Here is a 27,076-nt window from a genome sequence, read left to right as displayed (position 1 = left end):
GTCAATGGTGTTGAAGGATGCTCGATGCAAGGTGGATGGTTGCAGTGGTGAGGTTAGCGACATAGGGCTTCCTCCATCAGCCTTCGGCCGAGATTGTGGTAAAGACCGAGCCTGAGTAATAAGAAGCCATTGCTGTCCCAGCTTCTCGAGTCCTGCCTATAAAACAGTGTCGTCTCGTGCACCGGTGACAATGGCACTCCATCAGACAGCCACCAAGACATCCAGTCGAAATACACTTTCACAGTCAGCGCCGCGGGCTTGATCGTTTCCACAACTAGCACCAAGAACAAACGACGACCAATTCGAACATCACGATGCGTTTCCTTGTCCTCGGAGCCAGCGGCCGTACAGGCCAACTCGTAGTAGACGATGCTCTCAAGCGTGGCCACCAGGTCACAGCTCTCGTCAGGACAGCATCGTCCATGAAACCTCGAGACGACTTGACGATTGTCGAAGGAACACCAATGCAGCAGGACGACATCGCAAAAGCGTTAAACTCGACACCATCTCAGGACCCGATATCCGCGGTTGTGGTCACACTCAACGCACCGCGTGCATCCGACAGCCCGTTCGCGAAGCCCCTGGCGCCTCCAAACTTCATCAGAGATTGCGTGCGAAACATCTCAGCTGTGATGGCAAAGCAGAACGTGAAGAGGCTGGTCATGATGTCTGCATTTGGGATCGGCTCGTCCGAGACACAGTTGCCGTTGGTCACCAAACTTCTCTTCCGCCATTCGAACATGTCGTACCAGATGAACGACCACCACGCCACCGATGCAGAAATACGGAGCAACGATACCCTCTCCTGGACACTCGTGCGGCCGGTGATGCTGAAGGAGGGTGATGCAGCGCCTGTCAAAGAGTTCGGAGAGTTTGGGAAAGGCGCTGGTCTCCTCAGTGGCATTACTCGAGCAAGCGTAGCGGAGTTTATGGTGAATGTGGCGGAATCGGAGACGTACTCGAAGATAGCTGTGGTCATATCCAATTGATTCGAGCTGGTTTTGGCGATCGATCTGTTTTGCCAGCCCAATTTGTGGCTTTGTGTAACCGTGTGATCTGTCATCCGAATATACACTTGATCTGTCACATTTGACAAGGGCCTGACGTACCTCCATGGACGCGCACTGCACTTTTCAAAATTACTTGAGTCTACACCTTTTGCAGCTGCTCTACACTGCAATCTCGCTGATCATGGACCGTCCGAACAACTCTGAATCTGCTGGCTTCGTTGAAATCTCGTCTCAACCCACGAAGCGTCGACAGATCCTCACGCCTGACTCGGATCAGCCACAGGACAAACGGCAGAAACCCGGTGGACTCACACTCAACAGCAACGCGACGCACGCCTTGAAGCACCTCTTGCGAGACGATCCGAACTCTGAACTTCGCGCTGGAGATGCGAGGCGAGTGGTGGGCGCAGTGTTGAACGAAAGTAGCGTCACCAAGGAGGACGCCTTCGCCGCCTTGATTGCGCATCCACTTCTCAAAGGATGCGACGACACAGACCATGTGATGCGGGTCCGGCGCGAGCTCGCAAGCTGCTACGCTGGCTCTGTGATCCGGACGCTGTGGGGCCAGATATCACCGTTGTTCGATACTTCGTCACGCAACCTGACTATCGCTGCCGGAACGACCACCGATCACAAGCTCGAGCTCTTCATATCGCCTATCGCGATGCCCACGCCTCAGACGAACGATGGCTTGCAGGTCGAGACCGCGCCGGAGAAGACGAAAGCGGCAATGAAGACGCCCAAGGTCGCCGAGAACACCAAGAAGGATACAAGGTCGAGTGTCGCTGCCTCAAGCAGCAGCCAGGGCCAAGCCAAAGCCAACAACTCTCGACGCCGGAAGGATGGGCGAACTCCCAGGTCAACGGCGGTTGTCGGATCCATCGAGCCAGCGGGGGCGGAGAAAATCAAGACGGAAAGCGTCAGCGACAGTGACAGCCTTAGCGATGGAGACTATCAGGACTGAGGTGGCGGGGGTGGTCCGACCAATCTTCTGATGTATGAGAAGGTTCTTGCCGGGCGGGACAGAAGAGCATGGAAGTGACGGCACTGGAGTGGACCACATCAGCGCTGGATGTAGGTTCTGGCTATGGCCCTTCCACTGTAAAGGTTGCCAAATGTTTTCGCCAGAGCTTGCGAATACGGTCGTCTCGCGGTGATTCTCTTGAATACAGCATTGCGGCTGGGAAGATGCGCGGAAACCGGGACTTTGAATCGACTATGGCCTCTATCTCCGGCAGGAGCATGTATATCTGTATGTATCTGTATGTATGTCAAAAGGGTCTTTTCGGCTTCCCCTACATCTCAATGAATGGTAAAACATTACTCGTCGATGTCCAACTCTGAGGTGCAGCATGCCGGATATTGCTATGATCAACAGTGTCACACCATCCACTCCCACCTATCCCCCTTATACTTGGCAAAATCGAATCCCACCTCCTCAAGCGAGCGCTTCGTATGCCTCTCCTCGTCGAAGGCTTGAAACGCCTTCTTGATCTCGGGAAAGCGCTCGCGAGTCCAGTACTCCTTCTCCGTCCAGTAAGGAGGCTCCTTGCGCACCAGCGTACCTTTGCCCACCGCCGCTTTGCCAGCGCCATTGCAGGGTGTAGCCTCTTTGCAGCGAGCACAGCTCTCGCCACTCGATTCTGTCCCGTTCATCGCCCAATCGTGCAGCATATTGATGTAGTCGGCATCCTTAGGAAACTTCAGTACGTGGAAGTTACGACCTCCACCAGTGTCTTCGAGGGTCCGTTGCTCCCATCTTCGCATCTCGCTCTCCTCAGGCAAACGCAGTCGTCCCGCCCACACTCCAGAGACCATGGAGCATTGAGCTTCAGCAACGGGGAATGGGATGATCTTCTGATTGAGTGCTGCGAACGCCAGAGTTGGGCGAGGCCGGTAGAACATGTGTTGGTACAGGTTCTCGACATATTCGCCGGAAGTGATGACTGGTGGCTGGAGGCTTCTGAGGAATGGGTAGGAATAGAAGTATCCCGTGCAATAGAGGATCGAGTCGACATTTGTTTCCACGGTCCCATCAGCAAAGTGGACACAGCGACCCTCCGTCTCGTACTTCACGATCGGAGGCTTCTCGAGCTTTGATGCGGAAGAAGCCTGCGCAGGAGCCTTTGAAGATTGCAGTAATGGCTTTCTACTGACGGATCTTACTTGATTCGCAATGTCTTGACCACTTGCCGAGTTACCCACAACAACGACTTTCCTGTCCGCAAAGTCGGATGGGTGTCGGTAGAACTTCGAATGGGTGATGCTGCCGGGGTAGGTATCGTGCCATGCCGTAATGCCACTTACAGACGGAATGTATGGGACATCGAAGTGGCCACTGGCGACCAGTACAGCGTCAAAAGTCTCGGATTGGTTAGGCAACTGATCGTGCGTGGTCTTTCGGCTCTCAATCAGCCAACGCCCGTTTGACGTTTGCGTGATGTCCAGGACCTTGTTGTTAAATCGGATGAGATGGAGCACATCCTGCGCGTAGTCCTCCAGATAGCGAAGCACAGTTTTGTGGTTGGGGAAGAGTTGACAATTCGAGGGCCACTCTTGATCAGAGAAGCCCATCAGACCTCGCGGTATGTTGGTCTCTAGGAGGTCGTAGATAGGCGAGCAGACGAGTGGATCTTCTGGAGAGCCATCTCCGTATCCGCCATTGGGATCCGTCTGAGGCACTTCAGATGCGAGTTTCCCTGCCTCCGGACGTGGGAGATGGTTCCAGAGGCCACCGACATTGTCCCGCTGCTCGAATAACACAATGCGGTCAAACGCTTCTTCAGCGATGAAGTACCTTTGTCGTCGTCAATTGCATGCGTGATAGCATCGTCAAGGGCATGTCGCATACCTACTTGGCTGCGGCCAGGCCGGACGGGCCGGCACCGACGATACAGATGCTGCGGACTTTGCAGTTGTTATCCCTCGCCCCGACCATTGTCATTCCCCAGTCCTGGTTAACAGAGTCATCCAATGTCGTGACGATCTCGGAAGTGAAGTCCTGAATCTTGGCAGGCAAAATCACTTCTAGCGTCGCATTCAAATGTTGACTCGCCCCACCCGACGCAAGATATCACTCGAATGCTTCTCCGGATCCTACAATCTTGGTTACGGCCCGTCATGCTCCAACTCTGGGAGAGCGAGGCTGATCTGCAGAATCGCCAAAAGCTGAAGCGTAAGCTCGAAGAGGAAGAACCGTACAACACCGCCGCAGGACGCAAACGGGCAAAGCAGAAAGCGATCGAGCAGGCCATTCTCGACCGGAAGACAGGCAAAACGCGGCGTACGAAGAGACATAGAGCGGCGTAAGTCTCCCTTCTCACCCCTCATCGCTGTCGCTGACATGGTCCAGCCCCAACCCTGTGCCGCGTGGATTGCTTTCACTCGACGGCGACAGCTCCGAAGATGTAGGAGAGGAGGACATATTGAAGGGACTTGGAGGCAATGGTGTATCAGGCCAAGCACCTGCGGATGTTGTGCAGCCAGGTGCTACCCACACAAAGAAGCAGCGCAGCAAGAAGAAGACAAGGCGAGCGGATGCGACCTCGCATCAAAAGAAGGGCGTTGCGCCGCTACAGGAGGTACACGTCAACGCAAAGGGAGGGAACAATAGATTGGAGGCCGATGGACATGATGCTCAGGAGGTAGACAACGCCGACAGCGCAAGTGTCGAGCGGAACGAAGGGTCCATCTCAACTCACCTGCCAATTAGAGAGACGGCAACGGAGGACCATGATGACGAACACCAGCAGACGACGGCAATGAATCTGGTTTCGCAAGGGCACGAGCGGACGCACACGCAACCACTGGATGCTGCGCAGCAGGAGGCACAGAAACGGGAGAGCGAAGAGCGGGCACGAGATCGCAAACGGCGCAGGAGGGAGCGCAAGCGGGCCAAGAGGGCGATCAGGAGGCAGCTGGAAGAGGAGACGAGGCCGAGAAGCGCCCCGGTGGAGGGTAGTGGCAAGGCGGCGTATTTCCAAAAGAAACGAGAGCGGGCGAAAGTCAAAGCGGCTGCCAGGCGGGAGAGGATCAAGAATGGCGAGCAGGCGTGAGTCCGGCGGAGACGAACGTTTTGTTTTGGTGGAGGGCATGTGGTGTGGTGCGCGATGGAGAGAGCGGCTGAAGATACATGGCTACTCAATAGACATACAGCATGGTTTGAATTTGCGCAATCAGACCGGCAGCATTGCTGGCAGGCTCAGCAGCGCGAAGGGGACTCGAGCATCGACAAGTCTGTATCATATTGTCTATGACAACTCAATGCTATCCATGTCGTTCATTCCTGGTACAACAGCACATATGGGACGTTTGTCTGCGGGCTTGGCGGAGACGAGACGTCGGACCCCCGAGCTTCACCATTGACTTTGACTTGGACATCTTCCAACCTCACACCCTCCCACACTCTTCCATAATGGCGTCTTCAATGTGTCTGCGCTGTCTGCGCAGGTCTTTGCGCTCTCTCGAAGTCACCGGCACCCGCGACCCAGCCCAACGCGCCGCCTTCTCCACCACCGCCCCCCTCTCCGCCGGGCCACCACCGCCGAAGAAGCAGGGCGCGCTCAAGAAAGGCCGCACGCTCAAACTCGCAAAGAACACGCGCGGCGCTACTGCGCGACCTCCGGCAGTAGGCGAGCGAAAAGCTCTGAAGAAGCGGATCGTGCTGAGCAACACCAACGCACTGCGGATCGAAGGGCTGCCCGACTTCACAGGAGACAAGCTGGTACGGCATGAGCCCGGGACTGTGGCCCTCGACAAGTTCCGGGGTCAGGTGCTTGGCTTGAATGATGATACCGTCGATGCGCTGCGGGCACTCGAGTCCTTCAAGCCCTCGCAGGCGTGGAGTTTGTTCAGACGCCCTGCGAGTCTCGTGAGAGCGGAGACGGCGCAGTTGGCCAATCTGATGGCTGATGCTGAAGGCGATGGGAAGAAGGTGGCAAGGAAAGTTATGTACGGTTCTCGAGGGAACGGAAAGAGCGTGATGCTCCTGCAGGCGCACGCCATGGCTTTCCTGAAAGACTGGCTGGTCATCCACGTTCCAGAAGCGCAGGACCTCACCAACGCACACACATCGTATCAGCCGGTCTCCAGCCCCGATGGACCCATCTACATCCAGCCACACTACACCGCAAAGCTACTCTCGAACATTGCTCGCGCGAACCAAAAACTACTCTCCAGCCTCCAGCTCAGCAAGCAGCACCGCCTTCCCGTTCCGGTGCAGTCCAATATGTCACTCTCCCGCTTTGTCGAACTCGGTGCTCAAGATCCGGACCTTGCGTGGCCCATCTGGCAAGCCCTCTGGTCCGAACTCACCGCGCCCTCCCAGTCGCAGTCCAAAGAAGGCCTTAACCGCCCGCCTGTCCTGGTTACCATGGACGGTGTCGACCAGGCGATGAGGAACTCCGCTTACCTCGACAGCGACGTCAACCCCATTCACGCCCACGATTTGGCTCTGCCCCGCGACTTCGTGAGTCTGCTCTCCGGCCAGACCTCTCTTCCGAACGGCGGCATGGTGCTCGCCGCGACGTGCGACTCGAACCGCGCCTCCGCGCCCACACTGGACCATTGCCTTGCGCACGCGTACGCGGTGCAGAACGAGACCGAGCCACCGAGCTGGGACCCTTTTGTTGCCAAGGATGCCAAAGTCGAAGCTGCGTTGGAGGGTGTGGAGGCGCTGAAACTTCCCGGGATCAGCAAGTCAGAGGCAAGGGGCGTGATGGAGTACTACGCTCAGAGTGGCCTATTGCGTAACACCGTGACGGAGGGTTTGGTCAGCGAGAAGTGGACATTGGCTGGTTCTGGAATCATTGCTGAGTTGGAGAAGGCAACTGTCAGAGCGAGATTTAACTGATCAGTTCAACTGGAAGCAGCGCACTGCGAAAGGCGAGCGTGATGCACTATATCGCAATTCTACATATATGCAGAACAGAGGGTGCTCTCGGCTCCCACACCAGAACCGTGCACCACCATCTCTTCAAACACAAAGGCGCGGAAACTCCAGATCCCGACACTACGTCGACTTGCTTCTGGCGATGGAGTCATCAGCTCCATGCAGCGAGGCACAACACCACCAGCTCGATCCCTTGTCGAAATACGTCTTTGTTGCCACCAGCACCGTTCTTCAAACCTCAAGGCCTGAACAACCAAGCCATCCATTCTCAGCAACTTGCTGCATCCGTCATCATGCGGCCTGTCACCCAGTCCAACATGCCATCGCAGGCCTTTTATCTACTTCCTTGGTACCTGGTGGCCACCACATCATCGCCGGGAACCCCGCCCTCTCGCCTTCAATCTCCATCACCACCTCGTCCACTACCTCAAAACCCAACCTCTCATAGACCGGCGCTCCTTCATCGCTCGCTTCCAGAAAGGCCGGAACGTTCAGCTCACGACAGCGATCGAGTCCCCATCGCACGATCGCCGTCGCCGCGCCCTTCCTCCTCCAGGCCTTGTCCGTCGCCAGGAACATCAGCACGGCGTGCCCTCTGCCCTTCAACCACTTTTGTCTCATATCGATTACTGGCTGGAGCGAGCGTCTGAGCTTCTCCCGTCGATCGTTCTCTTCGGAAACCCAGTCTGCTGAGAGCAGAAAGTTCGGTCTGTGCATATGCACCGCGGACCGCGGATGAGAGAAGATGTACCAGTATGCGCACGCCGCCAGCACTTCCTCTCCGGTTTCGAGATCACTGGCCACGCACTTGATGCCGCTTGCACGACCTGTCTCATCCATGTGCTCCCGCCATGCGCGCAGGTGGCGTTGGCCAGCCGCTTCGATCGCCTTTGGCTCGTCAATATTGCCCAGCATCGCTTCGACCGTGAAGTGTGCGAAGGTTGGGATCATCAGGGCTGCGAGATCAGGGATCTCATTCTCCTTTGCGATTTCGATGCGGAAGATGTTGGACATGGCTGCTGGGTCATAGGTGGTGGTTGCCCGAGTAGATGAGGGTGGTTAGTTACTATCGTCCTTGCCAGGAGGGACGCTGCTGTATGTGAACGATTTGGAGCAATCTTCGGAGCAAATTTACTATGCTGTGTACAAGTGTAGTAGTTTCAGTGTATCTTCCAGAGCTGGAAGTATCCATTCTGTGTTCGGTGAGTCATCATGAGTATTGAGTGAAGACCTCATCTCCAGAGCAAAGAGGATGTCTCGAATGGAATGTCTTTCCGCAACTCGATCTGCTCCACCTGCCGGAGTAGGAAGGAGCAGACCAGCTTGTTGCGCATCTTGACGTCTTGAGCTGTTGGTATACGTGAGAGCTGACAAGCTTTCCTCCACAGCTTTACCTCACAATGGCTCAAACATCGCAACCACAACGCAACACCTACTTCCCCGGCCATCAAGATGTCAAGCACCATCAACTACGTACGGCCGAGAACTGCGCAGCATATCTACTTCCCGCTCTCAAAGAGAAAGCTGCATCAAGCCCCAACCTAACTCTCCTCGACGTCGGCGCCGGCCCAGGGACAATCACAGCATCACTGGCGAAGTACATGCCCAATGGTCATGTAACAGCAACGGACATCTCAGACAAAGTCCTCCAGAGCGCCGCTGCACACGCCGAACAAGTCGGCGTCAACAACATCACCTTCCAAACCGGAAGCGTCTACAGCCTCCCCTTCCCCGACGACTCGTTCGATGTCGTGCACGTGCACCAGGTGCTCTGCTACCTCGACTCTCCTGTTGACGCAGTAAAGGAGCTCCTGCGTGTCGCCAAACCCACGGGAAGCGTCATCGGGATCTGCGAGACGGACATGCGGTCGTGGTCGTTCTGGCCTCTGTTGCCTGCGCTGCAGCGGTTCCATCAGATCCAGATGGAGACGCACGAGGCGAACGGCGGCACCAATGTCGCGGGGCCGCAATTGATATCGTGGGCGTTGAAGGCGGGTGTGAGAAGGGAGCAGGTGAGGATGACGCAGGGGTCGTGGTGCTACAGTGAGCGGGCGGAGAAGGAGGTCTGGGGTGAGTTATCGTGCCGTTCGTCGTGTTCGTTCGCTGATTCCTGTTCAGGCGCTTCGTGGGCAAGTCGGGCGAGAACTGGTGAAGTCGGTAAGAAGGCCTTGAGCATGGGACTTGCAACCAAGGATGAATTGGAGGAGATGGCAAAGGCGTGGGAGGCATGGGCGGTCGCGGAGGATGGATGCTTCGCGTTACTAAACGGCGAGATCCTGATCCAACGATGAGAGATGTGATGTTCCGGGGTCGAATCGTTGCATACAGAACATGCCCTCACGCCGGAGACCGCCGCAAGTAAAGTCAGAAAAAGGGCCAAAAATGTTTAAAAGCACAGCATTGATACACGAGGAAACGCTTGGTAGAAACAGCTGTATACATGCATTCAGTTCTCACCCCTCCACGCCGCCATCTCATTTGAAGAAACGCCTTCTGAAACCACTCATCGCCGGAAGACGGAGCCTGGCTGCTTCTGCGCGTTCGGAGGTGGGGGCTGGTACGCAAGCCGGCGGGTCTTGACGTTGGACCATTTGTACCTGTGAAATATGGTCAGCGGTCGAATACTTGGTCACAAGTCAGTGTCATCACGCACCTCTTCACCCAGACGGACAAGCCGAACAAGACCGAGGTCACGGCCATGACCTTCCACCCCATGCGCTTGCGGTCGTCCATCTCTGGCTCAGCAGCCCAGTTCAGGAACTCCACCACGTCCTTTGCCATCTGCGAGGTGGTCGCCGATGTTCCGTCTTCGTACTCGACCAAGCCATCGTAGAGCGCGCGCGCCATGCCGATGCCGGTGCCTGGGAAATAAGGGTTGAAGTTCAGACCGGACTGAACGACCGCACCCGCTGGTGGCTCCTCGGGGTAGCCGGTGAGGAGGGCGAAGATGTAGTCGCAGCCACCGTGGCGGGCCTTGGTGATGAGCGAAAGATCTGGCGGCAGAGCGCCGTTGTTCGCAGCCCGCGCCGCCTCGTCGTTCTTGTAGGGTGCGAGCATGTAGTCGGACAGCTTGCCAGGGCGCTTCTCCACCTCACCCTCGTCGTTGGGGTCGGTGTCGTACTCGCTCTCCTCTGCCAATGCCTTGGCCTCATCCACGGTCATGAAGCTGCCGACGAATTTGCGGTAGGGCAATCGCTGGAGGGAGTGGCAGGCGGAGCAGACCTCGCGGTAGACCTGGAAGCCACGGCGGAGGGCAGAGTGGTCGAACGTCTTGTAGAGTTTGGTGTGCTCCCATGGGTGCACTGGTGCATGGAGTCTGTCACGCCCGTATCAGCTCGTGCCCTGCTTTTCAGTGCTCTTCCCGTCGCGCACTCACCCTTCTTCAGCAGGAGTCATGGCCTGCGTCGGGCGCCCGAATTGGTAGTAGTACCATGACACCGATCCAACAGCCAGGAGGGTTGACGAGGCGAGGAGGCCGTTGCTCTTCCACGCCGCCGCCGACTCGGAGGAGGACTGAGACGAGGCATTGCGCTGCGCATCACTCTAGAGTCAGCTTCCAACGATATTCAAATCCTTTATCGCAGATGACTTTGTATTCCACCATGGCATATGTCCGCCCTCGCAGGGAGGTGGAGGGAGGATTGAGGGATGTTGGGACGTACCGTGACGGTTGGAGAAGAGATGCTCCTGGCCGAGCGCGCCGCCCGCAGGCTCGATCGGGCCAGCATGATGATGTGAGGCAGTCGGCCGCAATGCACGAGGGCTGGCTGTGACGGCAGCGGAGCGGAGGGATGGTGTGGGTTGCTGGTGGTGGTGGCGGGCGGTGTTTCGGTGGTGACGGTCACGATTCAATTCCTCTGCGGAAGAGCTCCTGCTTTGCTTTGCCATTGCCTTCCATCTGATTGGCTGTTGAACTCTTGGCTAGCATGCCTCAGGCTGGTAATGTCACGTGATCAGTCCAATGGATCTTCATTGGGAAAACAAGTGCGAGTTTCTTGAAATGCTCATTGGATAATAAGTTATGTACAGTAGGTATCGTAGAAACGAACAGCTAGCTACCTCCAAACACACAGTCTGAGTCTAGCACCTGGACCATCCGCCAGTCAAACTATCCCTTGCAAAGCGATTGAGGACATGCTATTCCTTCTGAAGTCTGTCCTTGACTCCCGTCTTGGTTGCTATGTCGCAGCAACAATGCCACCTGAAAACTCCGAAGCCAGTCTCACCCCAAACGCCCAGCCATAAACTCCACTTCCACCATCCAGCAGGCCATTCACCCACCCACCTCCTTCGCATACACCCGTATCAAGTTACGATGCTGCTTTGCATGGTACTCGGCAGGGACGAGGCATCGTTGTCGTAAGGCAGCTTGACCGGTGACGGCGGCACGTACTTGGGCTTGAGAGGGGATGTCTGAATTGGGTTGGCCTTGTACCAGTCTGGCCCCAGCCCGAGTCCTTGGTCCGCATTGCCCGACTTGTTGCCTGGAGTCCTGTCCTGCTGAGGGATGCGCCGCTTAGGCCTCGCTTCCGGCGCCTCAATCGACTGCACAATCGCTGTGGTGCGAGGAGTGGTCCGACGTCTGGAGGCGTGACTGCGCGTTTCCACATTGGTTCTGCGTGCAGGGGCATCCGACCCCGGAGCGTCTGAGCTGATTGGTGGCATGCGCCTGCGGCGCCTTTCGCGATTACCCAGACCCTCATGATGCTCGACGCTGATTGGGTCCGATCTCTCAGCAGTAGACTCTCGGGCCGCCTTCCTGTTGGCTTTCTTCCTTGCCCTGCGCTCCGCGTTCCGCTGCGCCTTTTCCTCGGACACCGCGCTCGTCGGCAACGGAGGAGGTGGCATCGCGAGTTGGTCGGCCAGACGCTGTTGCTGGATTGCGTCCCGCTGCTGTCTTGGTTTGGCAGGGCTGCTGATGAGCTCGGTCTTGATCTTCTTCCTGCGCCTTGGTGACTCATCATCGGCGGTGTTTCCATCCTCTGGATCAGATGATGTAGCGGTGCCGGCACCCTCGCTGGTGGAGTGCGTTCTCTTGCGCTGGGAGCGCTTCTTCGTGGGCGTATCGTCGGTCGCTGCTGTCGCCTGCGCTCCGTCACGACTCGCTTCGTCTTGATCCAGGCTGTCCAAACCAAGAACTGCCGGCGTTGAGGTCTCAGCGACCGCCGTGAAAGCTGACTGCTCAGCAGCAGTCATCGGGCTCGAACGGACTTCGGGTGATTGGCGCGCTGCAGCGTGTTGTCTGGTACCCATGAAGGTTCTATCCTCATCGAACATCTGAACATCGCCGCTCTGCGTCAAGTCCTGCAGCTGCTCGTCGGTTGGAGCGACGGTGTCGTTGACGAATCCCTCGACCTCTTCCATGGGCGGAGCGGTGGGAAGGTCGAGATCCACATCAGCTTCTGCATCTGTAGCCGCTTCCACATCCACGACCAACGCATCTGATACCTGCTGTTTGTACCGAACATCGACCAAATTGCCATTGTCGTCGTACACTTCATATGTGTCATCGATCTGGCTCGGGAGGATTCGGCCGCTCGTAAAGGTCATCGCCTTTGCTTTGCAGAGTTTTCCACCACTTGCCACGTTCGCACCGCTCACGCTTTGCTGGCCGGCATCCTCCCCATCCTCTTCTTCCTCTTCTTCCTCTTCGACGTCATCATCAGCCACCTCGCTATCGGGACCATCGTACATGTCCTCCCACATTTCGGCCTCGGTGTCCGTTTCGCTGAACGTCTCCTGGACAAGAATAACACCGCCGTGACCGTCTGGCCGCTCGACGTAATCGATCTTCTGTCGACGTGGTCCCGGCCGATCATGCCTGATACGGCTTTCGCGGATCATGCGCCTTTGCCGCTCGTACAATCTCTTCCTCTCGTCTTCGTCCCCGCAGCTCAGAGCATACAACTGCCTCACCGACAGCTTACCCATGTCAAAATCCTCTTGCGCGTCCTCGGGACAGCCCTGCGCAGCAGACTGCTCCACAGCCCTCTTCATGAGTACGACGTCCCCTTGTTGGAGTAGAGTCTCGATATGAACACTGGTGGTATGTGGCCAGCGGCCAACGAGAACCATGTTTCGGCGGTCAACGGCACCCACAGCCAGCTCTGGCCACTCCTCTGGCGGAGCCAGCTGCGGTACTTGAGTGAGCGTGCGGATCAAAGGCTGGCCGCGCATTTGTGGCTGCCCCCGCACAACGGCATGGGCTGTAGACTTGTTCTGTGAAGCAGGCTGAGAGGCCTGCGGCTCATGTGTTGCTGGTACCTCCTCGGTCACGTCTGAAGCTAGATCATCGGGCTGGGAGTGTGAAGTGGTCTGGTTGGTGTGCTGCGGTTGTGCTGCCGGCAGGCTCTCCGTCTCTTCTGGCGCTTGAGTGTCTTCGTGTGATTCTGAGATGGGCTGAGTCCCTTGCCGAGTTTCAGCTGCTTGTACGCTCTCCGTCTCCTCTGGCGCCTGGGTGCCCTGGTGTGATTCTGAGATAGCCTGTTTCATTTGCCCGGTCTCAGCTACCTGGACAATCTCCATCTCGTCCGACGCCTGGGCATCTTGGTGTGATTCTGAGATAGCCTGCTCCGTTTGCCCAGTTTCAGCGACCTGTACAATGTCCATCTCGTCCGACGCCTGAGCATTTGCACGGGCATCGGGTGCATTCGGGGTAGGGTTCGTCTCTGCGTTCGTAGAAGGCCTCGTGGAGGGCCTTGCGGAAGGCGTCGCAGAGGGATTCGTCGATGCGTCCGCAGGCAGAATTGCGGTAAGGTTCTCGGGCCGGTTGACTGGACGCCGGGTCGGAGAACTCTGCTGAGCTGTGCTCAAGCTGCTGGTGGGGATTTGCGCGCTCGGTGGGGTGCTTTGGTCAACAGTCTGCTGCGTCCCTTTGTTCCCCTGAACCGCAGTTCCATCCTGTCGCTCTGGTCGAGCAAGTGGTGCGGTCCCGTTCAGCTGCGCTTTGTATGCGTTCCACTTCCTTTGGAAATCTCGCTTGGCGAACAGTCTGAAGTAGGCGGTGTGTGCTTCTTTCTTAGACAGCTTCTCGCGTACAGCTCTCCGCAACTTTAGATTGGCAGAGTCGCCCCATCCTTCCACTGCGCTGTCATCCTGGGGAAAGTCGGCAGTTGCTCTTTCGTGTCTCATCACAGCTTCTTCCACCCGCCCGGCCTTCTTCGTCACAGACTCCAACGATCGGTTGGGAAAACGTCGTTCAACGATCTCTGGAGCATCATAGCCTTCGCCGAGCGCCTTCTTAAGGACGCGCACTTCGTCCAGAGCCCAGTTCAAGCGCGTATTGGAAGAAGGTGGGACCGCAGTCGAAGCGTTCTCAACCGATCCGTGACGCTCGTCACCCGCAGGAACCACACCATTCGGATACCGCCTGACCAACCATGCCTTGCGCCCGCGGACGGCACTCGGTGTTCGATTAATTTTGAAGGCGCCGATGAACTGCGTGCTGGTCCAGTTCAGCCGTATACCATGGAGGAGTATCTTGTCCTCCTCGACCGACCAGTTGCCGGTGGGTTTACGATTCTGCTGGCTCCTTGATCTCGCCATGACCTCGAACGCTGTGCCGGAACGTCGTTGTGGCGGTCGTGCTTGCGGTTGTGGTTGTGTTTGCTGTTGCGTCTGCGGCTGTACTTGTGGCCGGGGTTGGGGCTGCGTGCCCTGGATGATGGAGATGTCGTCGGGAAAGTCGTCATCGGCGATGTTGTTGAGGATGGCATCGTCTTCATCCTCGATCGGATCTTCAGCTTCAGCATCTAGCTGCGGCTGCTGGGTCAACGCTTGCGTATGCTGTCGTGGAGGACGGGTAGCAGGCCGAACAGTGCTGGTGTGAGGGTCCCGCGGTCGCTGAGCGGAAGTGGGCGTCTTGTTGCCCGGCGCCTTCGCAGCGGCGGCGGCAGCAGCGGTGTCGGGTGTCGGGATCGAGCCAGCCGTAGCGAGTGCGGGGGGTGACTGAGCAGTCTGCGCAGCATGTGGAAAGGCAAGCTGGGACTGCGATTGCTGACGTGACGTCGGACGAGCGAGCTGACTGCTGCTGTGCGTCGGTCGAGTCTCGATGGACAGGATTTTGGCATTGGCGGCATTGATTCTCAGGAGCGACTGGTCCAGCGACTTGTTCAGCGGAAAAGGTAGCTCAACCAGCAGCGTGAGTGCCAGGTGCCGTTTCGTCGCACTGGCGTCGTCCGGCGGCTCCGCCATGGCGGTGGTGGTACGAGGGTGGTGAATGCAAGAGAATGCGGTGCGGTGAAGCAGCGAAGGAGTGAATCATGGAGTGGAGGGGGGTGAAGGGGTTGGGAGTGAGATGGAGGTTGGAGGTCCGCGTGAAGCACGACCAGAGCGCGAAAAGTGCGCCAGCGGAAGGGCCGAGGGGGCCGCGGACAGCTTGGCGCGGGGGAGAGCTCTCGGAACTTGCCGTGAGCCCTGACCTTCCAACACGTGACCCTGGGCGACTTTCACGTGAGATAGACATATCGGAGAATGAGAAGCAAGTCAAGCAACTTGAAGTGTTTGGACAGTGCTCGTATCCCGTCCTCCCCTCTGCCCAATATACACTCATACCCTAGGATCGAAAAGAGCCCAACTGGCTAGGAGTCGCGCAAGCCCAACTGCACGCCCTCCTTGAAAACGGCAGCACCGTATCCCGTGTGAGACACTCCTGCGATGGAAAGCCGTTGAACCAGAACTCCATCCACTCCGCCCTCGCAATGACATATCTTCTGCCACACGTAGAGCAGCAGTCGTTGCCTCGCCGTGCAGCACCGGCCGCCTGTTGCAGAGCAGACGTGACTGATAGTGAAAGGTTGCTGGGGTATTCTGAGGGGTTTTGTAGGTCGTAGTTCGCCTGCATCGACCGGAGCGACATCTCGAAGAGCGACGGCACTGCCGAATGCTCGGTCGTAGGTGGCACGTGGATGTGCGGATCCATGACTGCCGCATACAGCTCGCTGTCTGCTAACGGTCTGCCCCCTGAGACGTCACGGCAGGGTGACCCGTCGACTTGGAAGTATCGGATGGCGGAGCTCGCGAGATAGATCAGCTGCTCGTTGCAGCACATCTTGACCTCCATGCCCGCCCGCGACGCTTCTTGGAGGTGGTTCGTCCGTTTCAATCTCCCCAACTTCAACTTCAGCTCCAGCTCGTGGCGGATTGTCCACGGTTCGTCCTCCTCAGCGTACCACTCCCTCATCTTTTGAAAGAACGCCCCGCTCGTCTCTCCCCATCTGCTGAGATGTTCCATGAACTCGCCTGTTGCGACCTTCGGCCTGCGCAGATGCTTCGGCTCTTCGAAGCCTGGAGCCGGGTCGAGGAGAGGGTTTGGCCGAGTGACGATCTGTCGATGGCTGTCGCCACAACAGAAAAGATCCAACATCTCCCATGGCAGCCAGGAAATGCTGTTCTGGGAAATGTGAAGCTCTTTGAGGTTGCGTAGACTCCCGATAGCAGATGGGACATGGGTAAGCTGATTGTTGCGCAGGCTGAGCACCGATATGTTCTCCAGTTCGAAGAGTTCTGAAGGTAGCGAAGACAGCGCGTTGCAGGATAGGTAGAGCTGGATCGATGGCGTCAGAGGCCCAAACTCATCCTCGCTCGGTGGTTGGGTCAAGTCGATGTGTGTGTGCCGAATCAGCTGATGCAACGGGCGAAGTGTGGGATCGGAGAGCTGTGTGAGAGCCAAGTCTGACAGCTCCACCATCTCCTGTCCTCTGTCGACACAACCATTGATGATTGCGGCAGCGTGCTCTTCCCCGGGGGTCAGCGACAAGGGCGCTGGCGGAGGCGAGGATCGTAGATAGTCGCTCTCTTCGAGCTCTACGAGCGGTCGCTGGTTGACGCCTGCGGGACCTGCTTGCTCCTCGCTGCTGTCACTGCCCAACCACACGCCACTGTCGTTCCACACATGCTCCCGCTTGGCCATGGCTTTGCGACGGAGACTGCCCCCTCGACCGCCCACCTTCCACCATGGACCTTTGACCAAGCGCTTGCGCCGATGCTCGTCTTGTCTCAAGCTATCCCCTACTTCCGCGTCCGAGATATCGTCCGAGAACCAGGGCTCGCTGCTGCTTTCGTAGTCGGAGAACGGTCTCTTGCGAGTTTCGCCGGGAACGATGTCGCTCGCGCGAACGGGCAGCTCGCCGGCTTCTTCGATCTCGGGGAGTGGTGAGCTCGGTACGTCGAAGGATGGTATGTAGGGCGGACTCGAGGGTAGAGTCATGGTTAAGCTAAGGATGCGCGCGATGAGATTTACTCACATTGTGTATAGAACAAAAGTTAAGAAGTCCATGTCGCGTGAGACGCGAATCCAACAACAATGACGTGAGCCGGGCCAAGACCGCCGGACCTGCCCTTTTGAGATGACTATCACATGCTGCCACTCTTCGAACTGCTCTTGAGAGTGCAATAATTCGACCATCGTAAGCACATCTCCAGCTTTCTTATACAGCATTGAGCTAACTTATACATGCTTCGGAAGGCCTGCCATCAACCCGAGCACGACCGTTACGGCAGTACCATTAGCACATTGCTAAACCATGGCATCTTACCGCTTCGGTGGACGAGTGTGTTTGATCACTGGGGTACGGCGTTTATGGGCGACAATCTCCTCCTCTTCTGAAGCATTGGTTGACCATTGCTCTTCTGCAGGCAGCCAGTGGAATCGGCAGAGCCACAGCACAGAAGATGTCGGCCTCGGGGGCAAAGCTTGCACTAGGCGATATTGACAAGGCAGGATTAGATGAGACCGCGAAGCTATGCGGCACTGAACCACTGGTCCAAATCGTGGATGTGGCTTCATCCGAAGCATGCAGTAAATTCGTGGATTCGACTGTCGAGTCTCTAGGCCGTATCGACTTTGTGTTCAACTGCGCTGGCGTCAATCCTACCTCGCTCGCTCTGACCGACACTTCTGACGAATATTGGGATAAGCTTGTCAACACGAATCTGAAAGGGACGTACAGTATAACGAGGGCTGCAATCCCGCATCTACAACCCGGTGCCTCGATCGTCAACGTGAGTTCGATCATGGGTCTGACGGCGGCTAAAGGTCAATACACATCCATTGTAAACCGATCACGGCTCACTGTGCCTCTCCAGGTTTTGCAATATACAATGCCACCAAATTCGGTATAATTGGCTTCACAAAGTCGATGGCGTTAGAGCTTGGATCGAGCCAGATCAGAGTCAATGCGATAGCGCCTGGCTACATCGACACACCTTCAAACGCTGGTGTTGTCGCCGGACCAGAGGCGGTTAAGAAACAGGAAGCTCAAGTCAGCATGGGAAGGATGGGCACTCCTGCTGAAGTGGCGGACGTTGTGGCATTCTTGTTCGGGTAGGTTGCTGATGGTAGACTCGAAGATGCCGGTGATGCTGACTGTTGCAGTGACGAGAGTCGCTATATGAATGGATCTGTTGTCGAGATTTCTGGTGGTCGTGCTTGAAGGTACTGTCCTCTGATAGCGTATATGACAGTCATCTTCGGACCGCCAGCAACCTCCAGCCGACTGCTATGTCCTACCGTTCCTCACATGGACTCCCTGGACTCAACGGGAGGCGGGTACCGCCGGCACTGTGCTCGAAAAGCACACATCGTGTGATGAGACAGCGACAGTGGGTTGAGCTTGGTCGTAGAAGCACTGTGAGGTACATTCCTCATCCATGGGCTGCATTATGCATATGTGGAGCTTTTTCTTCTCGATAGTACTCTCACGTCGTTCTCGTATTTGGCCGCAGTAGATCTGGGCGTGATTCAAGCCAAAAGTTGCATGTGGTCTGCCCCCGAGACTGACTCAGCCGAGCCCTTCCGAACGACACCTCGTCTTCTGACCATCAACAACGCTACCTTATGCTGTCTATCATGAGAAGGCGCAGCGTCCCATAGACTGCCTGCGAGCTGAATGCAACGCCAATGCTTCGCCGCTTCCTTTCCCTCGCTCGCGTAGAGCCGCTAAAGAACACCGGCAGTCTTGCGAGAGATCTGCTCGCATCCGAGAGGACCTTCCTCGCCTGGACTCGCACCGGTCTCGGCTTCATTGCACTCGGCGTCGCTCTGGAGAAAGTCGAAGCGTTCGCAGCCATCTCGCCCACGCTGCTCCACCTGGAAGACAGTCGGACGAAGATTGCCGCGGGCTTCCTGGTCGCCAGTGGCTCGGCCTGCGTTGGGCATGGTCTCATTCGATACTACCGGGTGATGCGGCAGCTCCAAAGAGGCGTGTTCCAGCCCAACGTATCTGGCGTGAATTTGGTGGCCGCAACCAGCATTGCGATTGCCTTCGCTGGTACGCTTCTGGTCATAGAAAACGAGGCGAGTCGGAGCAAGTCGTTGGTAGAAGAGCAGGATAAGCAACCCACGAAAAAGTGACGCCAAAGTCAGACGGGAAGTCATCACTATCATATCAAGACGCGTATGTTCCACGAATCGGGTGGTCTGCCATCAGTCGCGCACAACGGGGGTCGTGCGATGATGTGAGGATGAGCGACTGTGTCGTTGTCTCAACGGTTACGGTGCTCATACCACACCAATGGACCCGCCGGCCAGCGCGAGCGCCAAAAGAAGACATCGTTGACTTGTCACTTGCACTGGAATAGCGAAGGTCGTTTGGCTACATGTCCGGCGGGCGCAAGAGCGAAATCGAGTCTTTCGCCTGGGCAGCATCAAAGCATGGGACGTCAATACTTCAAGTCTGTCACAGCAAGCCATTGCAGTCCGCAGCAGAACGTGCTCTACAAGTCGATCCCAATGCAACTCTTTAGCAGCAACGCTCGAGGCACTTTCGCCATTACTGCACGTCACTGCGGTGATGCCGAGATGAGCCAGGTCACTGCGGTTTCGCTAGCTACAACCTGTGCCAACTGGGACAATACCAGACGCAATGAGAAGCCTCAGCACTTTACGTTCGGCCAATGCTCTATCGTCTATATATCTATCTACATCTATTGATCTATATCCACAGCCCTTTATTCTCCCTTCACATTGCCGCTCTTTTGCTGGCCAGTGACCTTTCCGTTCACGACTCCATACAACCATACAAGTAGACTCGTCGACAAAGTCATGAGGAGCGCCGATGCCCCGAACAGCCTGTCTGACGATCAGAAGAGGTGCCAGAACTAGGATCTAGAATCACTCACCCAATCCTCTCCGCAGTACTCAACATTTCAAAAAGCGGGTATGGGTAGAAGTTGTTGAATTGGTAGCAGCGCTCGATCCAGAACCAGTACCCAAATGCGATGCACCCGCTGAGCGCCAGTGCGGGCAGGAAGGTAATACTGTATGGGGGCGAGAAGAAGAGCAGATCGATGACCAGGGTCAAGGAGGGCACGGCATGAAAGGACAGATCCGTGTGCATCGGCAACCGCATCGCCCAGTCCGGCAAGACGAGCTTCTCGTCAACCTTGGGCGAGTGTCAGTGTGAGGGCTCATGAGATGCCAGGCGTCAATACCCACCGCACGCAGGCTCCAATACAGTAAGCTGATCAAGCACTCCATGGGCGCGCTGGCCACGCTGAGCGCATTCTTGACGCGGAAGAGCGTGGGGCTGGCGGAAAGATCGGCGAGCAGACCGACGGCGAAGGTGGCCGCGGCAAGAGATAGACCGATGATGGTCAAGTATTGCAAATGCCATCCGTACGACTCGTTGCTGTCCACGAGCCGTCAGCTAGATGTCTGGTGGGATCCGAGGCGCGACATACACGGGATTTGGGTTTCGCACGAGCCAGGAGAAAGAGTATGCGAAGGAAGCCAGACCAAGGGACTGTCGTGAAGTCAGCGTATGCTCTCAGGCCTTTGACGGAGAGGAAACGTGCGTGGAGAAGAGCAGATGCGCCTCGAGAGGGCGAGTTGAGACGCTGGAGCGGATGTCGATCTACCAGCCGTCGAGCCGTGTTGTCGGCCATTGCAGAGCGACAGGGTGGAAGAATACGAAGTAAGATACAGAGTGTGCAAGTAGAAGTGATACTACATATATCTCAGACAGCGCCCATGTCGGCTCCGGCTGAAGTCGGCCGCCGCTGTGCCTCCGGACCCAACCCCACACCAGACTGCCAAGACACACCTAGACCTCCACCTGCCTCCCCACGTTCGACGACCACCTCAGCATCTGACACCATACGACGACCACATCCCACCTCCAGGTAGCCAACGCTGGACGCTCGGCAACCTTCCAGGACCTGATCGATCGAGTCGCATCGCTGTGCTGCCGGTACCGACCATCCCGTGACTCCACCACGCACGTTCAACTGCGCCTGACCCGACCCACGTTCACCGCCCTCGTTGCGACCAGCCGAGATGGTGCTGTAGGAGGAGCTCTAGGACTCTACTGCTAGCCGTGGAAAGGGCGTGCGGTTGCTTTGGGGGCGGGGCAGTACCTCAGGACCTCGTCGCACCACTGCGTCCACAAGCATGCCACGACCGAAGAAGGACGCAGGCGCGGAGCCGAAGAAGAGAAGTCGCAACGGTTGCTGGGGTTGTAAGGGCCGCAAGGTGAAATGCGGCGAGGAGAAGCCGTCATGTAGCAATTGCGTCAAGACGGGCGAGCCGTGCGACTACAGCATCCGCCTGAATTGGGGCGGACGAGGCCGCAAAGACCTGGACGGCTCGCGTGTCGAGACTGGTGGCTTCACGTTCGTGAGTCGGCCCAGCGTGGGCTCGCACTCGAAGAGCAGCAGTGCGGGCCAAGAGCACGTCTTCTCCGCCCAGCACATTGCCACTGCCCCACCACCACCTCCCCGCCGGCACTCCACCGACCTGCCCACTCCGGACGCCACGCCTGATGGCGAGGGAGCGACGCTGGACCCGCGGCTGAGGACGACGAACGACTCCCAAACAACGCAGTACACCCTGCCGCCTTACCTCAGCTTCGGCTATCCCCAGGCGTCCACGCTCAGCGAGCGCTCTCCCCCAACATCCGCACCAACTGAGGAGGAGTTTCGCTGGTCTCCTCAGCATGGAGCGAAACGGATGAAACTCAGCTCTATCAACAGCCCCCCGAACGGGCAGAACAGTCCGCGCTTCGCCATTCCTCAACACCCCACCCAGGCCGAACAGTCCCCGGGCTCTACGCACTTCACTCCCCACAGCATCAGTAGCATTGTCAACACCCCTGCCACCCCGGGATCCAGCATCCACTCCAGCTCACCATTCCCACAGCATGCCCAGCCTCCTTCGGCAGTGCAAGGTCCTCCAGACCTTCGCCGTTTGTCAGTGAAGTCTCTTCTGGCCGAGCCAACAGATGAGCCGGAGCGGCCTCGATACTATCGAAGAGATAGCATGGGCTACCGCACGTATGGCTATGATCACGGCTTCCCCGATACCGATTCTCCACGCAACGACGATATGAACGTCATCCAGCCTCGGTCTCCTGACCTCCGACGTGCCAGCGCTGCAGTTTCGGAGGTGAGTTCGTCCAGCGGCGAGTTGGATTCCCGCCAGATTGCTTTTGAGCCTGGTGGATACTATGCAGAGCCAGTTCCCGTGAAGATCCCAAAAGCACTGGAGCCGCTACCACAAGAGCTGCTTGAGAATCCGATGAATCTCCTGTATTTCCACCACTTCATCAATCGTAAGTCCTTTCTTGTGCAGGCTTTCGCCGATAAAAACGTTAGAAGACATTCACTAACCCATGTTCATCCGTCTCAAAAGACACCGGCCGCATTCTTGTTCCGCACGATTGTCCTGAAAATCCATTCAGAGGCGTGCTGCCGCAAATGGCGGTGCGCAACCGGCATCTTCTCCACCTCATGCTGGCATACTCTGCTTCTCACCGTGCACGCCTGCTCCACCACGACGAGCCAGCCAACCGCATTGCTGCCTGGATGGCCGATGTCGTTCCAGCTCTTCGGGAAGCTCTCAACGAACCGTCCTCGCCAGGCGTCGCAGACCCTACGGACCCATCGTCGTTGGCCCCGCTTGCCACAGCAATCATGCTGGCATCGCTAGAGATCGTCAGTCCGGAGACTTTCTCGGTCTCTATCCCATGGAGGCAACATCTGAACATTGCCCGGCAGCTGATCGTCTCAAAGGGCGGTCTCGACCAGCTGGCCTTTAAAGCCGATGGCGCTCGCGACAAAGCCATCTTTTTCCTCAGCAGATGGTTCGCGTACCTCGATGTTCTCGGCAGCATCAGCAGCGGGCAACAGGAGCAGCCACTGTACGGCGCATACATGGAAGACGGTGGAGGCTTGTGGCTGGTCAACCGAGGCGATGTCGAAGTGAATCAGATTGACTGCTTCTTTGGCTTCAGTGGTAAGTGCATTGCGTTGCTCGCGAGGGTCGCTGAGCTGGCTGCGCAATGTGGCAACCAGCGCGTCGACCTGGTCACCGGTCGCTCGCGTACGGAGTGGGGCCCTCCCGAAGACGTCCGCAAGCAAGCAGAAGATGTGCTGGAGAAGATCCGCGCGAGCGCGAAGAGTTGGTACGGCGGATGTACGCACCAAGACCGATACAATGTCAAATCACCTGGCGACAAGTCTGACCAGGATATCGCGGAGATCTATGCCACCAACGAAGCCTACCACTGGGCTGGCCTTATCCACTTGTACCGTCGCGTTCTTGCGCTGCCTCCCTCGGCCCAGGAAGTGCAAGACAACGTCGTACTCATCATTCGCGCGCTGTCAAAGGTACGACGAGGTAGCTCGGCAGAGAGCAATCTGCTGTTTCCCATGTTCACCGGTGGCTGCGAAGCGTTGACCGAGGAGCACCGACGCGTGTTCATGGATCGGCTCAAGGCTATCGAGGGCTGGGGAATGGCGCAGGTCGAAAGAGCAAGGATCTTGATGGAGGAAGTTTGGAGGACCGGCAAACCATGGGAGACCCTGGTTGATGGAGAGTTCTTCGGGTGAGTAGAGAAAAAGAAGACTTCTCGGGTGCGATGTGAAACTACAGCCCGCCTTGAGCGATTGAGCTCAATTTCAAAGTGCTCGATGCGCGATTTTTCTACATCTTGCGTCCCGCTCATCCCGCCGCGTGCTTTTTGTCCATGTCATCATATTCGTCTCAGTTCAATCATCGCAGACCTTGCGCCCCGTGTTGGTACAAGTCAATCTTGGACTGCCCATATTCACAGCCGAGCGCTCGCTTTCAGCAACACCTCCTTCGCTTCAGCCTGCAGCCCCTCTACGATCTTCTTCGCAGGCTGCACCTTCGTGACAAGTCCGACTGCTGTGCCCGCCCAGATCGCCGCGTAACCTTTTCTGCCGCTTTCACCGAAACCTCCATTCGTTTGCTGAAGTGCAGCCTGATGCTTTCGCCGAATCTCCTCCATCTCAGTACCGCGCTCGTGGTCATCAAAGCTTTCGGAGATTAGACTTCGGCCGTCATACGCAACCGGCCATATGTTGGGTCCGCGCAGATTATCGAAGAGTTTGCTGCGAATCGTGCTCTGACCTCCGTCTTGACTCGCAAGGACGGCCTTTTGGTACGCAGGGTGGACCTGGGTCTCTTCTGCTGCTAGAAAGCGAGTGCCAACAACGACACCCCTTCGCGCACCAAGGCTGAGCGCGGCTGCGACACCACGGCCGTCTGCAATGCCTCCTGCAGCAACAACGTCGATGTCGTGGCCATGCGCAGCAAGCGCGTCCACGACCTCCGGGAGGAGAGAGATTATTCCAGCTCCCTTCTGGAAGCCATGACCTCCCGCGTCGCTTCCTTGCACGCAGAGAACATCTGGCTTTGCGGTCTCTGCTACCTGCAAGGCCGCAGCCACCGAGCCTACCTGGATCCAGATTTGCGTAGTTGGGAGGGCCCGTCGTACCCGCGTCGCCAAGGTGGCATAGTGCTCGAACTCGCTCGCTGCGAAGAGCCACACAACAGCCGGTCTGTGCTTCTCTAATACAGGTATGGCTTGGTCCATGTCCGTGACGAAGGGCAGAAAGCCCACGCCGATGGGTAGCAAGCCGTCGATTCGGTCTAGTTCCTGGGCGACCTTGCTCAAACCATGATCGAGTGCTTGCATGTCGGTGACCGCTCCAATCTGGCCCAACCCTCCTGCTTTGGTCACCGCAATTGCAAGCTCTGGTCCAGCAAAACCGCCCATCTGTCTTGCAGTCAGCACGACGTTCTTGCCTGTGCACATAATGAGACTGACTGGAGCATTGACAATCAGCGGTGACTTCGTCCATGGCAAAGATTTTGGAGGCATGATCAGAGATGCAGTTTCTTGTTACAGTGGCGTTGTGTGTTGGTGTGAGACGGGAAGGAAGCAGGCGGCAGTCGCATTAAATGCAGTTCGTATTGCCATACGGCGATGTGAGGCTGAAGCCGATTGCGGATGTGAGATTCAGCTCGGACGTGAATGCGGTGGTCTGTTAGATCGATGTTGGTGCTCTGGGAATTGTTAAAGATGCTAGTAGCTACTCCTAGAGCCATTTGAACTTCAAGTAACGTCTCCACTGCCAGTCTGCGTTAGGTCTCGTGATTGCAGGGGGACAACATCACGTGATTTGGATTGGCACGTGATAGACTCCATGACTCTCTGATGTCACATGACTTTGGTGTTGGGCCCAAAGCTTGATTAATACTGTTTGGTGTTGAAGTAAGTGCTTGATATCGCTACACCCCTATTGTGTAGAAAGGGGCCAATCAAATCAGAGCTACCAGAGTCCCCATCGATCTGCGCGTCCGGGCGACTTCCCCTCCGCCGGCGCCACCGAGGGGGCGGCCCGGCTGTCTACACTCCAACACCGGCCCGTGTGCACCCGGTGCGGCGGGGGGGGGGGGGGGGGCGGCCCGGACGAAATCCAGCGTTGGGAAGGGGGGCGACCCAGCTGTCCCACGACTTTCTTTGGCGCTGGGCGTTGGGCGTTGGATGGGGGGGCGACCCGGACGCTGTTTGGCGTTGGATTGGGGGCGACCCGGACGCGCCGGCGAGCTCTTGCCTTCTCTTCCTTCCCTCCCCTCCTCCCCCCTTTCCCCTCCCTCCCCTTCCCCTTTTGCTGTGCGGGCGGAATTTTCCGGTGTTGGGCTATTCGATCCCGGCGTTGGGCCTGGGAGAGGGGTGTTGAGGGGTGTTGGGGTGTTGGAGGGGGGCGACCCGGACGCGTTGGGCGTTGGGCAGGAGGCGTTGGGCTCCCGTGTTGGGTGCGGGGTGCCCCTCTACGCCCCGTTGGGAGGGCTCGGAACCCCCCTCCCCTTCTCCGGTGAACAGAGACGCGTATGTCCTCGGGCGGTGGGGGGCAGGGTGGGCCGGACGACAGGGTCGACCGGAGAGGTGGCAGTGAAGGTGATGGGGGATGCGGCGGTAGGGGTGAGGGCCACGGGAGGGGGTGAGGGCGGCGGCAGTGAGGCGGCATCGAAGGGCGGCGGTGAGGTGTCCGGGTGTGCACTCCAGGACCATACGGACACCCACTCCATACTACAGGACCAACGTCACGTATCCACCGAGCACCCACACTCCCCCCGGGGGCGGCAGCGGCGACGGCGGGGTCGACGGCGGGGCCCTCGGGAGGGTCCCCGGGGGCGGCAGTGAGGTCGGGGGCCGACGGCGAGGCCGTCGGCAGGGCCCTGGGGGAGTGCCCGGGAGGGGCGGCGACGAGGTAGGGGGGTTCCCCGGCGGCGGCGAGGTGCGAGCAAGTCCCCCTCCGGTCGCGCCCAGGGCCGTTCGGCGATGCGGGCCGCGAGGGGACTCTGTATGGGCGCCATACAAAAATCGGCCGGCGGCGATGGTCGTTTTGGACACCCAACCGCTGCACGCGCAAGACCCGCCCAAACAGGTTCGGAGGATATATGAGGGAAAGAAAAAATTCCGAGGCAATTGAAGGGAATTGATGTGGGTTCATTGGCTCTCACCGGCCATTGATGCCTGCCCTCGGTTGGTGTGGGTAGAGTAGGGTTAGCACCCCTCGCTGCCGCCGGCTGGTAGGGTCGTCGCTTTCATTAGCACTCTCGCCGCCGACTGGTCTTGCTCCATCGTTCGTTTGGCTGACTCGCGCCTACGTCGCCGACGCCTTTGATTGTAGTATCGCAATTCGGTTTGTTGACTAGTCAATGTGTAAAGTGGCGTAGTGTATGTGGTCAGTTGAATGGGCCCGGAGCCTCAAAGAGTCGAGCGGTCAGCCTTGGAACTCGTCCGGCATTTGGTTGCCCGGGCGTGCAGTACGGGCTGGCCGATTGATTAGTACTACCCGTGCCAGTGGGGAACAGTCGGGGGAGGGTGTCCGGTGGGGCACCCTTGGAAATAAACCCGGTTGGGCT

General features: G+C 57.6%; 12 protein-coding genes across 12 annotated transcripts; 5 read left to right on the top strand and 7 right to left on the bottom strand.

Moving 5' to 3' along the window:
* Positions 1-314: 314 nt before the first annotated feature.
* Positions 315-1,974, top strand: LTR77_002019 (uncharacterized protein; the record flags this gene model as incomplete). Its single annotated transcript, XM_064799278.1, has 2 exons — positions 315-932; positions 1,165-1,974. The coding sequence occupies 2 exons, from the start codon at positions 315-317 to the stop codon at positions 1,972-1,974; spliced, it is 1,428 nt and encodes a 475-aa protein (XP_064662033.1).
* Positions 1,975-2,390: 416 nt separating this feature from the next.
* FMO1 (monooxygenase) lies at positions 2,391-3,948 on the bottom strand (the record flags this gene model as incomplete). The annotated part of the gene is made up of 2 exons (XM_064799277.1): positions 2,391-3,807; positions 3,866-3,948. The coding sequence occupies 2 exons, from the start codon at positions 3,946-3,948 to the stop codon at positions 2,391-2,393; spliced, it is 1,500 nt and encodes a 499-aa protein (XP_064662032.1).
* Positions 3,949-4,130: 182 nt separating this feature from the next.
* On the top strand, positions 4,131-6,861 carry LTR77_002017 (uncharacterized protein; the record flags this gene model as incomplete). The annotated part of the gene is made up of 3 exons (XM_064799276.1): positions 4,131-4,315; positions 4,363-5,061; positions 5,460-6,861. The coding sequence occupies 3 exons, from the start codon at positions 4,131-4,133 to the stop codon at positions 6,859-6,861; spliced, it is 2,286 nt and encodes a 761-aa protein (XP_064662031.1).
* A 342-nt stretch (positions 6,862-7,203) lies between these two features.
* LTR77_002016 (uncharacterized protein) lies at positions 7,204-7,914 on the bottom strand (the record flags this gene model as incomplete). The annotated part of the gene is made up of 1 exon (XM_064799275.1): positions 7,204-7,914. One exon carries the CDS (start codon positions 7,912-7,914, stop codon positions 7,204-7,206), a length of 711 nt encoding a protein of 236 aa, XP_064662030.1.
* Positions 7,915-8,300: 386 nt separating this feature from the next.
* Positions 8,301-9,191, top strand: LTR77_002015 (uncharacterized protein; the record flags this gene model as incomplete). The annotated part of the gene is made up of 2 exons (XM_064799274.1): positions 8,301-8,970; positions 9,019-9,191. 2 exons carry the CDS (start codon positions 8,301-8,303, stop codon positions 9,189-9,191), a joined length of 843 nt encoding a protein of 280 aa, XP_064662029.1.
* A 212-nt stretch (positions 9,192-9,403) lies between these two features.
* CYT1 (cytochrome c1) lies at positions 9,404-10,628 on the bottom strand (the record flags this gene model as incomplete). Its single annotated transcript, XM_064799273.1, has 4 exons — positions 9,404-9,497; positions 9,554-10,216; positions 10,277-10,443; positions 10,563-10,628. 4 exons carry the CDS (start codon positions 10,626-10,628, stop codon positions 9,404-9,406), a joined length of 990 nt encoding a protein of 329 aa, XP_064662028.1.
* A 577-nt stretch (positions 10,629-11,205) lies between these two features.
* LTR77_002013 (uncharacterized protein) lies at positions 11,206-15,093 on the bottom strand (the record flags this gene model as incomplete). Its single annotated transcript, XM_064799272.1, has 2 exons — positions 11,206-13,119; positions 13,411-15,093. 2 exons carry the CDS (start codon positions 15,091-15,093, stop codon positions 11,206-11,208), a joined length of 3,597 nt encoding a protein of 1,198 aa, XP_064662027.1.
* A 361-nt stretch (positions 15,094-15,454) lies between these two features.
* On the bottom strand, positions 15,455-17,107 carry LTR77_002012 (uncharacterized protein; the record flags this gene model as incomplete). Its single annotated transcript, XM_064799271.1, has 1 exon — positions 15,455-17,107. One exon carries the CDS (start codon positions 17,105-17,107, stop codon positions 15,455-15,457), a length of 1,653 nt encoding a protein of 550 aa, XP_064662026.1.
* Positions 17,108-17,571: 464 nt separating this feature from the next.
* LTR77_002011 (uncharacterized protein) lies at positions 17,572-19,252 on the top strand (the record flags this gene model as incomplete). Its single annotated transcript, XM_064799270.1, has 3 exons — positions 17,572-17,935; positions 17,986-18,223; positions 18,856-19,252. The coding sequence occupies 3 exons, from the start codon at positions 17,572-17,574 to the stop codon at positions 19,250-19,252; spliced, it is 999 nt and encodes a 332-aa protein (XP_064662025.1).
* A 596-nt stretch (positions 19,253-19,848) lies between these two features.
* On the bottom strand, positions 19,849-20,784 carry LTR77_002010 (uncharacterized protein; the record flags this gene model as incomplete). The annotated part of the gene is made up of 4 exons (XM_064799269.1): positions 19,849-19,969; positions 20,020-20,282; positions 20,336-20,521; positions 20,581-20,784. The coding sequence occupies 4 exons, from the start codon at positions 20,782-20,784 to the stop codon at positions 19,849-19,851; spliced, it is 774 nt and encodes a 257-aa protein (XP_064662024.1).
* A 505-nt stretch (positions 20,785-21,289) lies between these two features.
* LTR77_002009 (uncharacterized protein) lies at positions 21,290-23,727 on the top strand (the record flags this gene model as incomplete). The annotated part of the gene is made up of 2 exons (XM_064799268.1): positions 21,290-22,448; positions 22,529-23,727. The coding sequence occupies 2 exons, from the start codon at positions 21,290-21,292 to the stop codon at positions 23,725-23,727; spliced, it is 2,358 nt and encodes a 785-aa protein (XP_064662023.1).
* Positions 23,728-23,945: 218 nt separating this feature from the next.
* On the bottom strand, positions 23,946-25,025 carry LTR77_002008 (uncharacterized protein; the record flags this gene model as incomplete). The annotated part of the gene is made up of 2 exons (XM_064799267.1): positions 23,946-24,920; positions 24,972-25,025. The coding sequence occupies 2 exons, from the start codon at positions 25,023-25,025 to the stop codon at positions 23,946-23,948; spliced, it is 1,029 nt and encodes a 342-aa protein (XP_064662022.1).
* Positions 25,026-27,076: the final 2,051 nt, after the last annotated feature.

Source organism: Saxophila tyrrhenica (assembly GCF_035928015.1).
Source record: "Saxophila tyrrhenica strain CCFEE 5935 chromosome Unknown scaffold_3, whole genome shotgun sequence".
Lineage (NCBI taxonomy): Eukaryota > Fungi > Ascomycota > Dothideomycetes > Mycosphaerellales > Extremaceae > Saxophila > Saxophila tyrrhenica.
The sequence above is the reverse complement of the archived record's forward strand: the minus strand, read 5'-3'. Positions and strand labels throughout refer to the sequence as shown.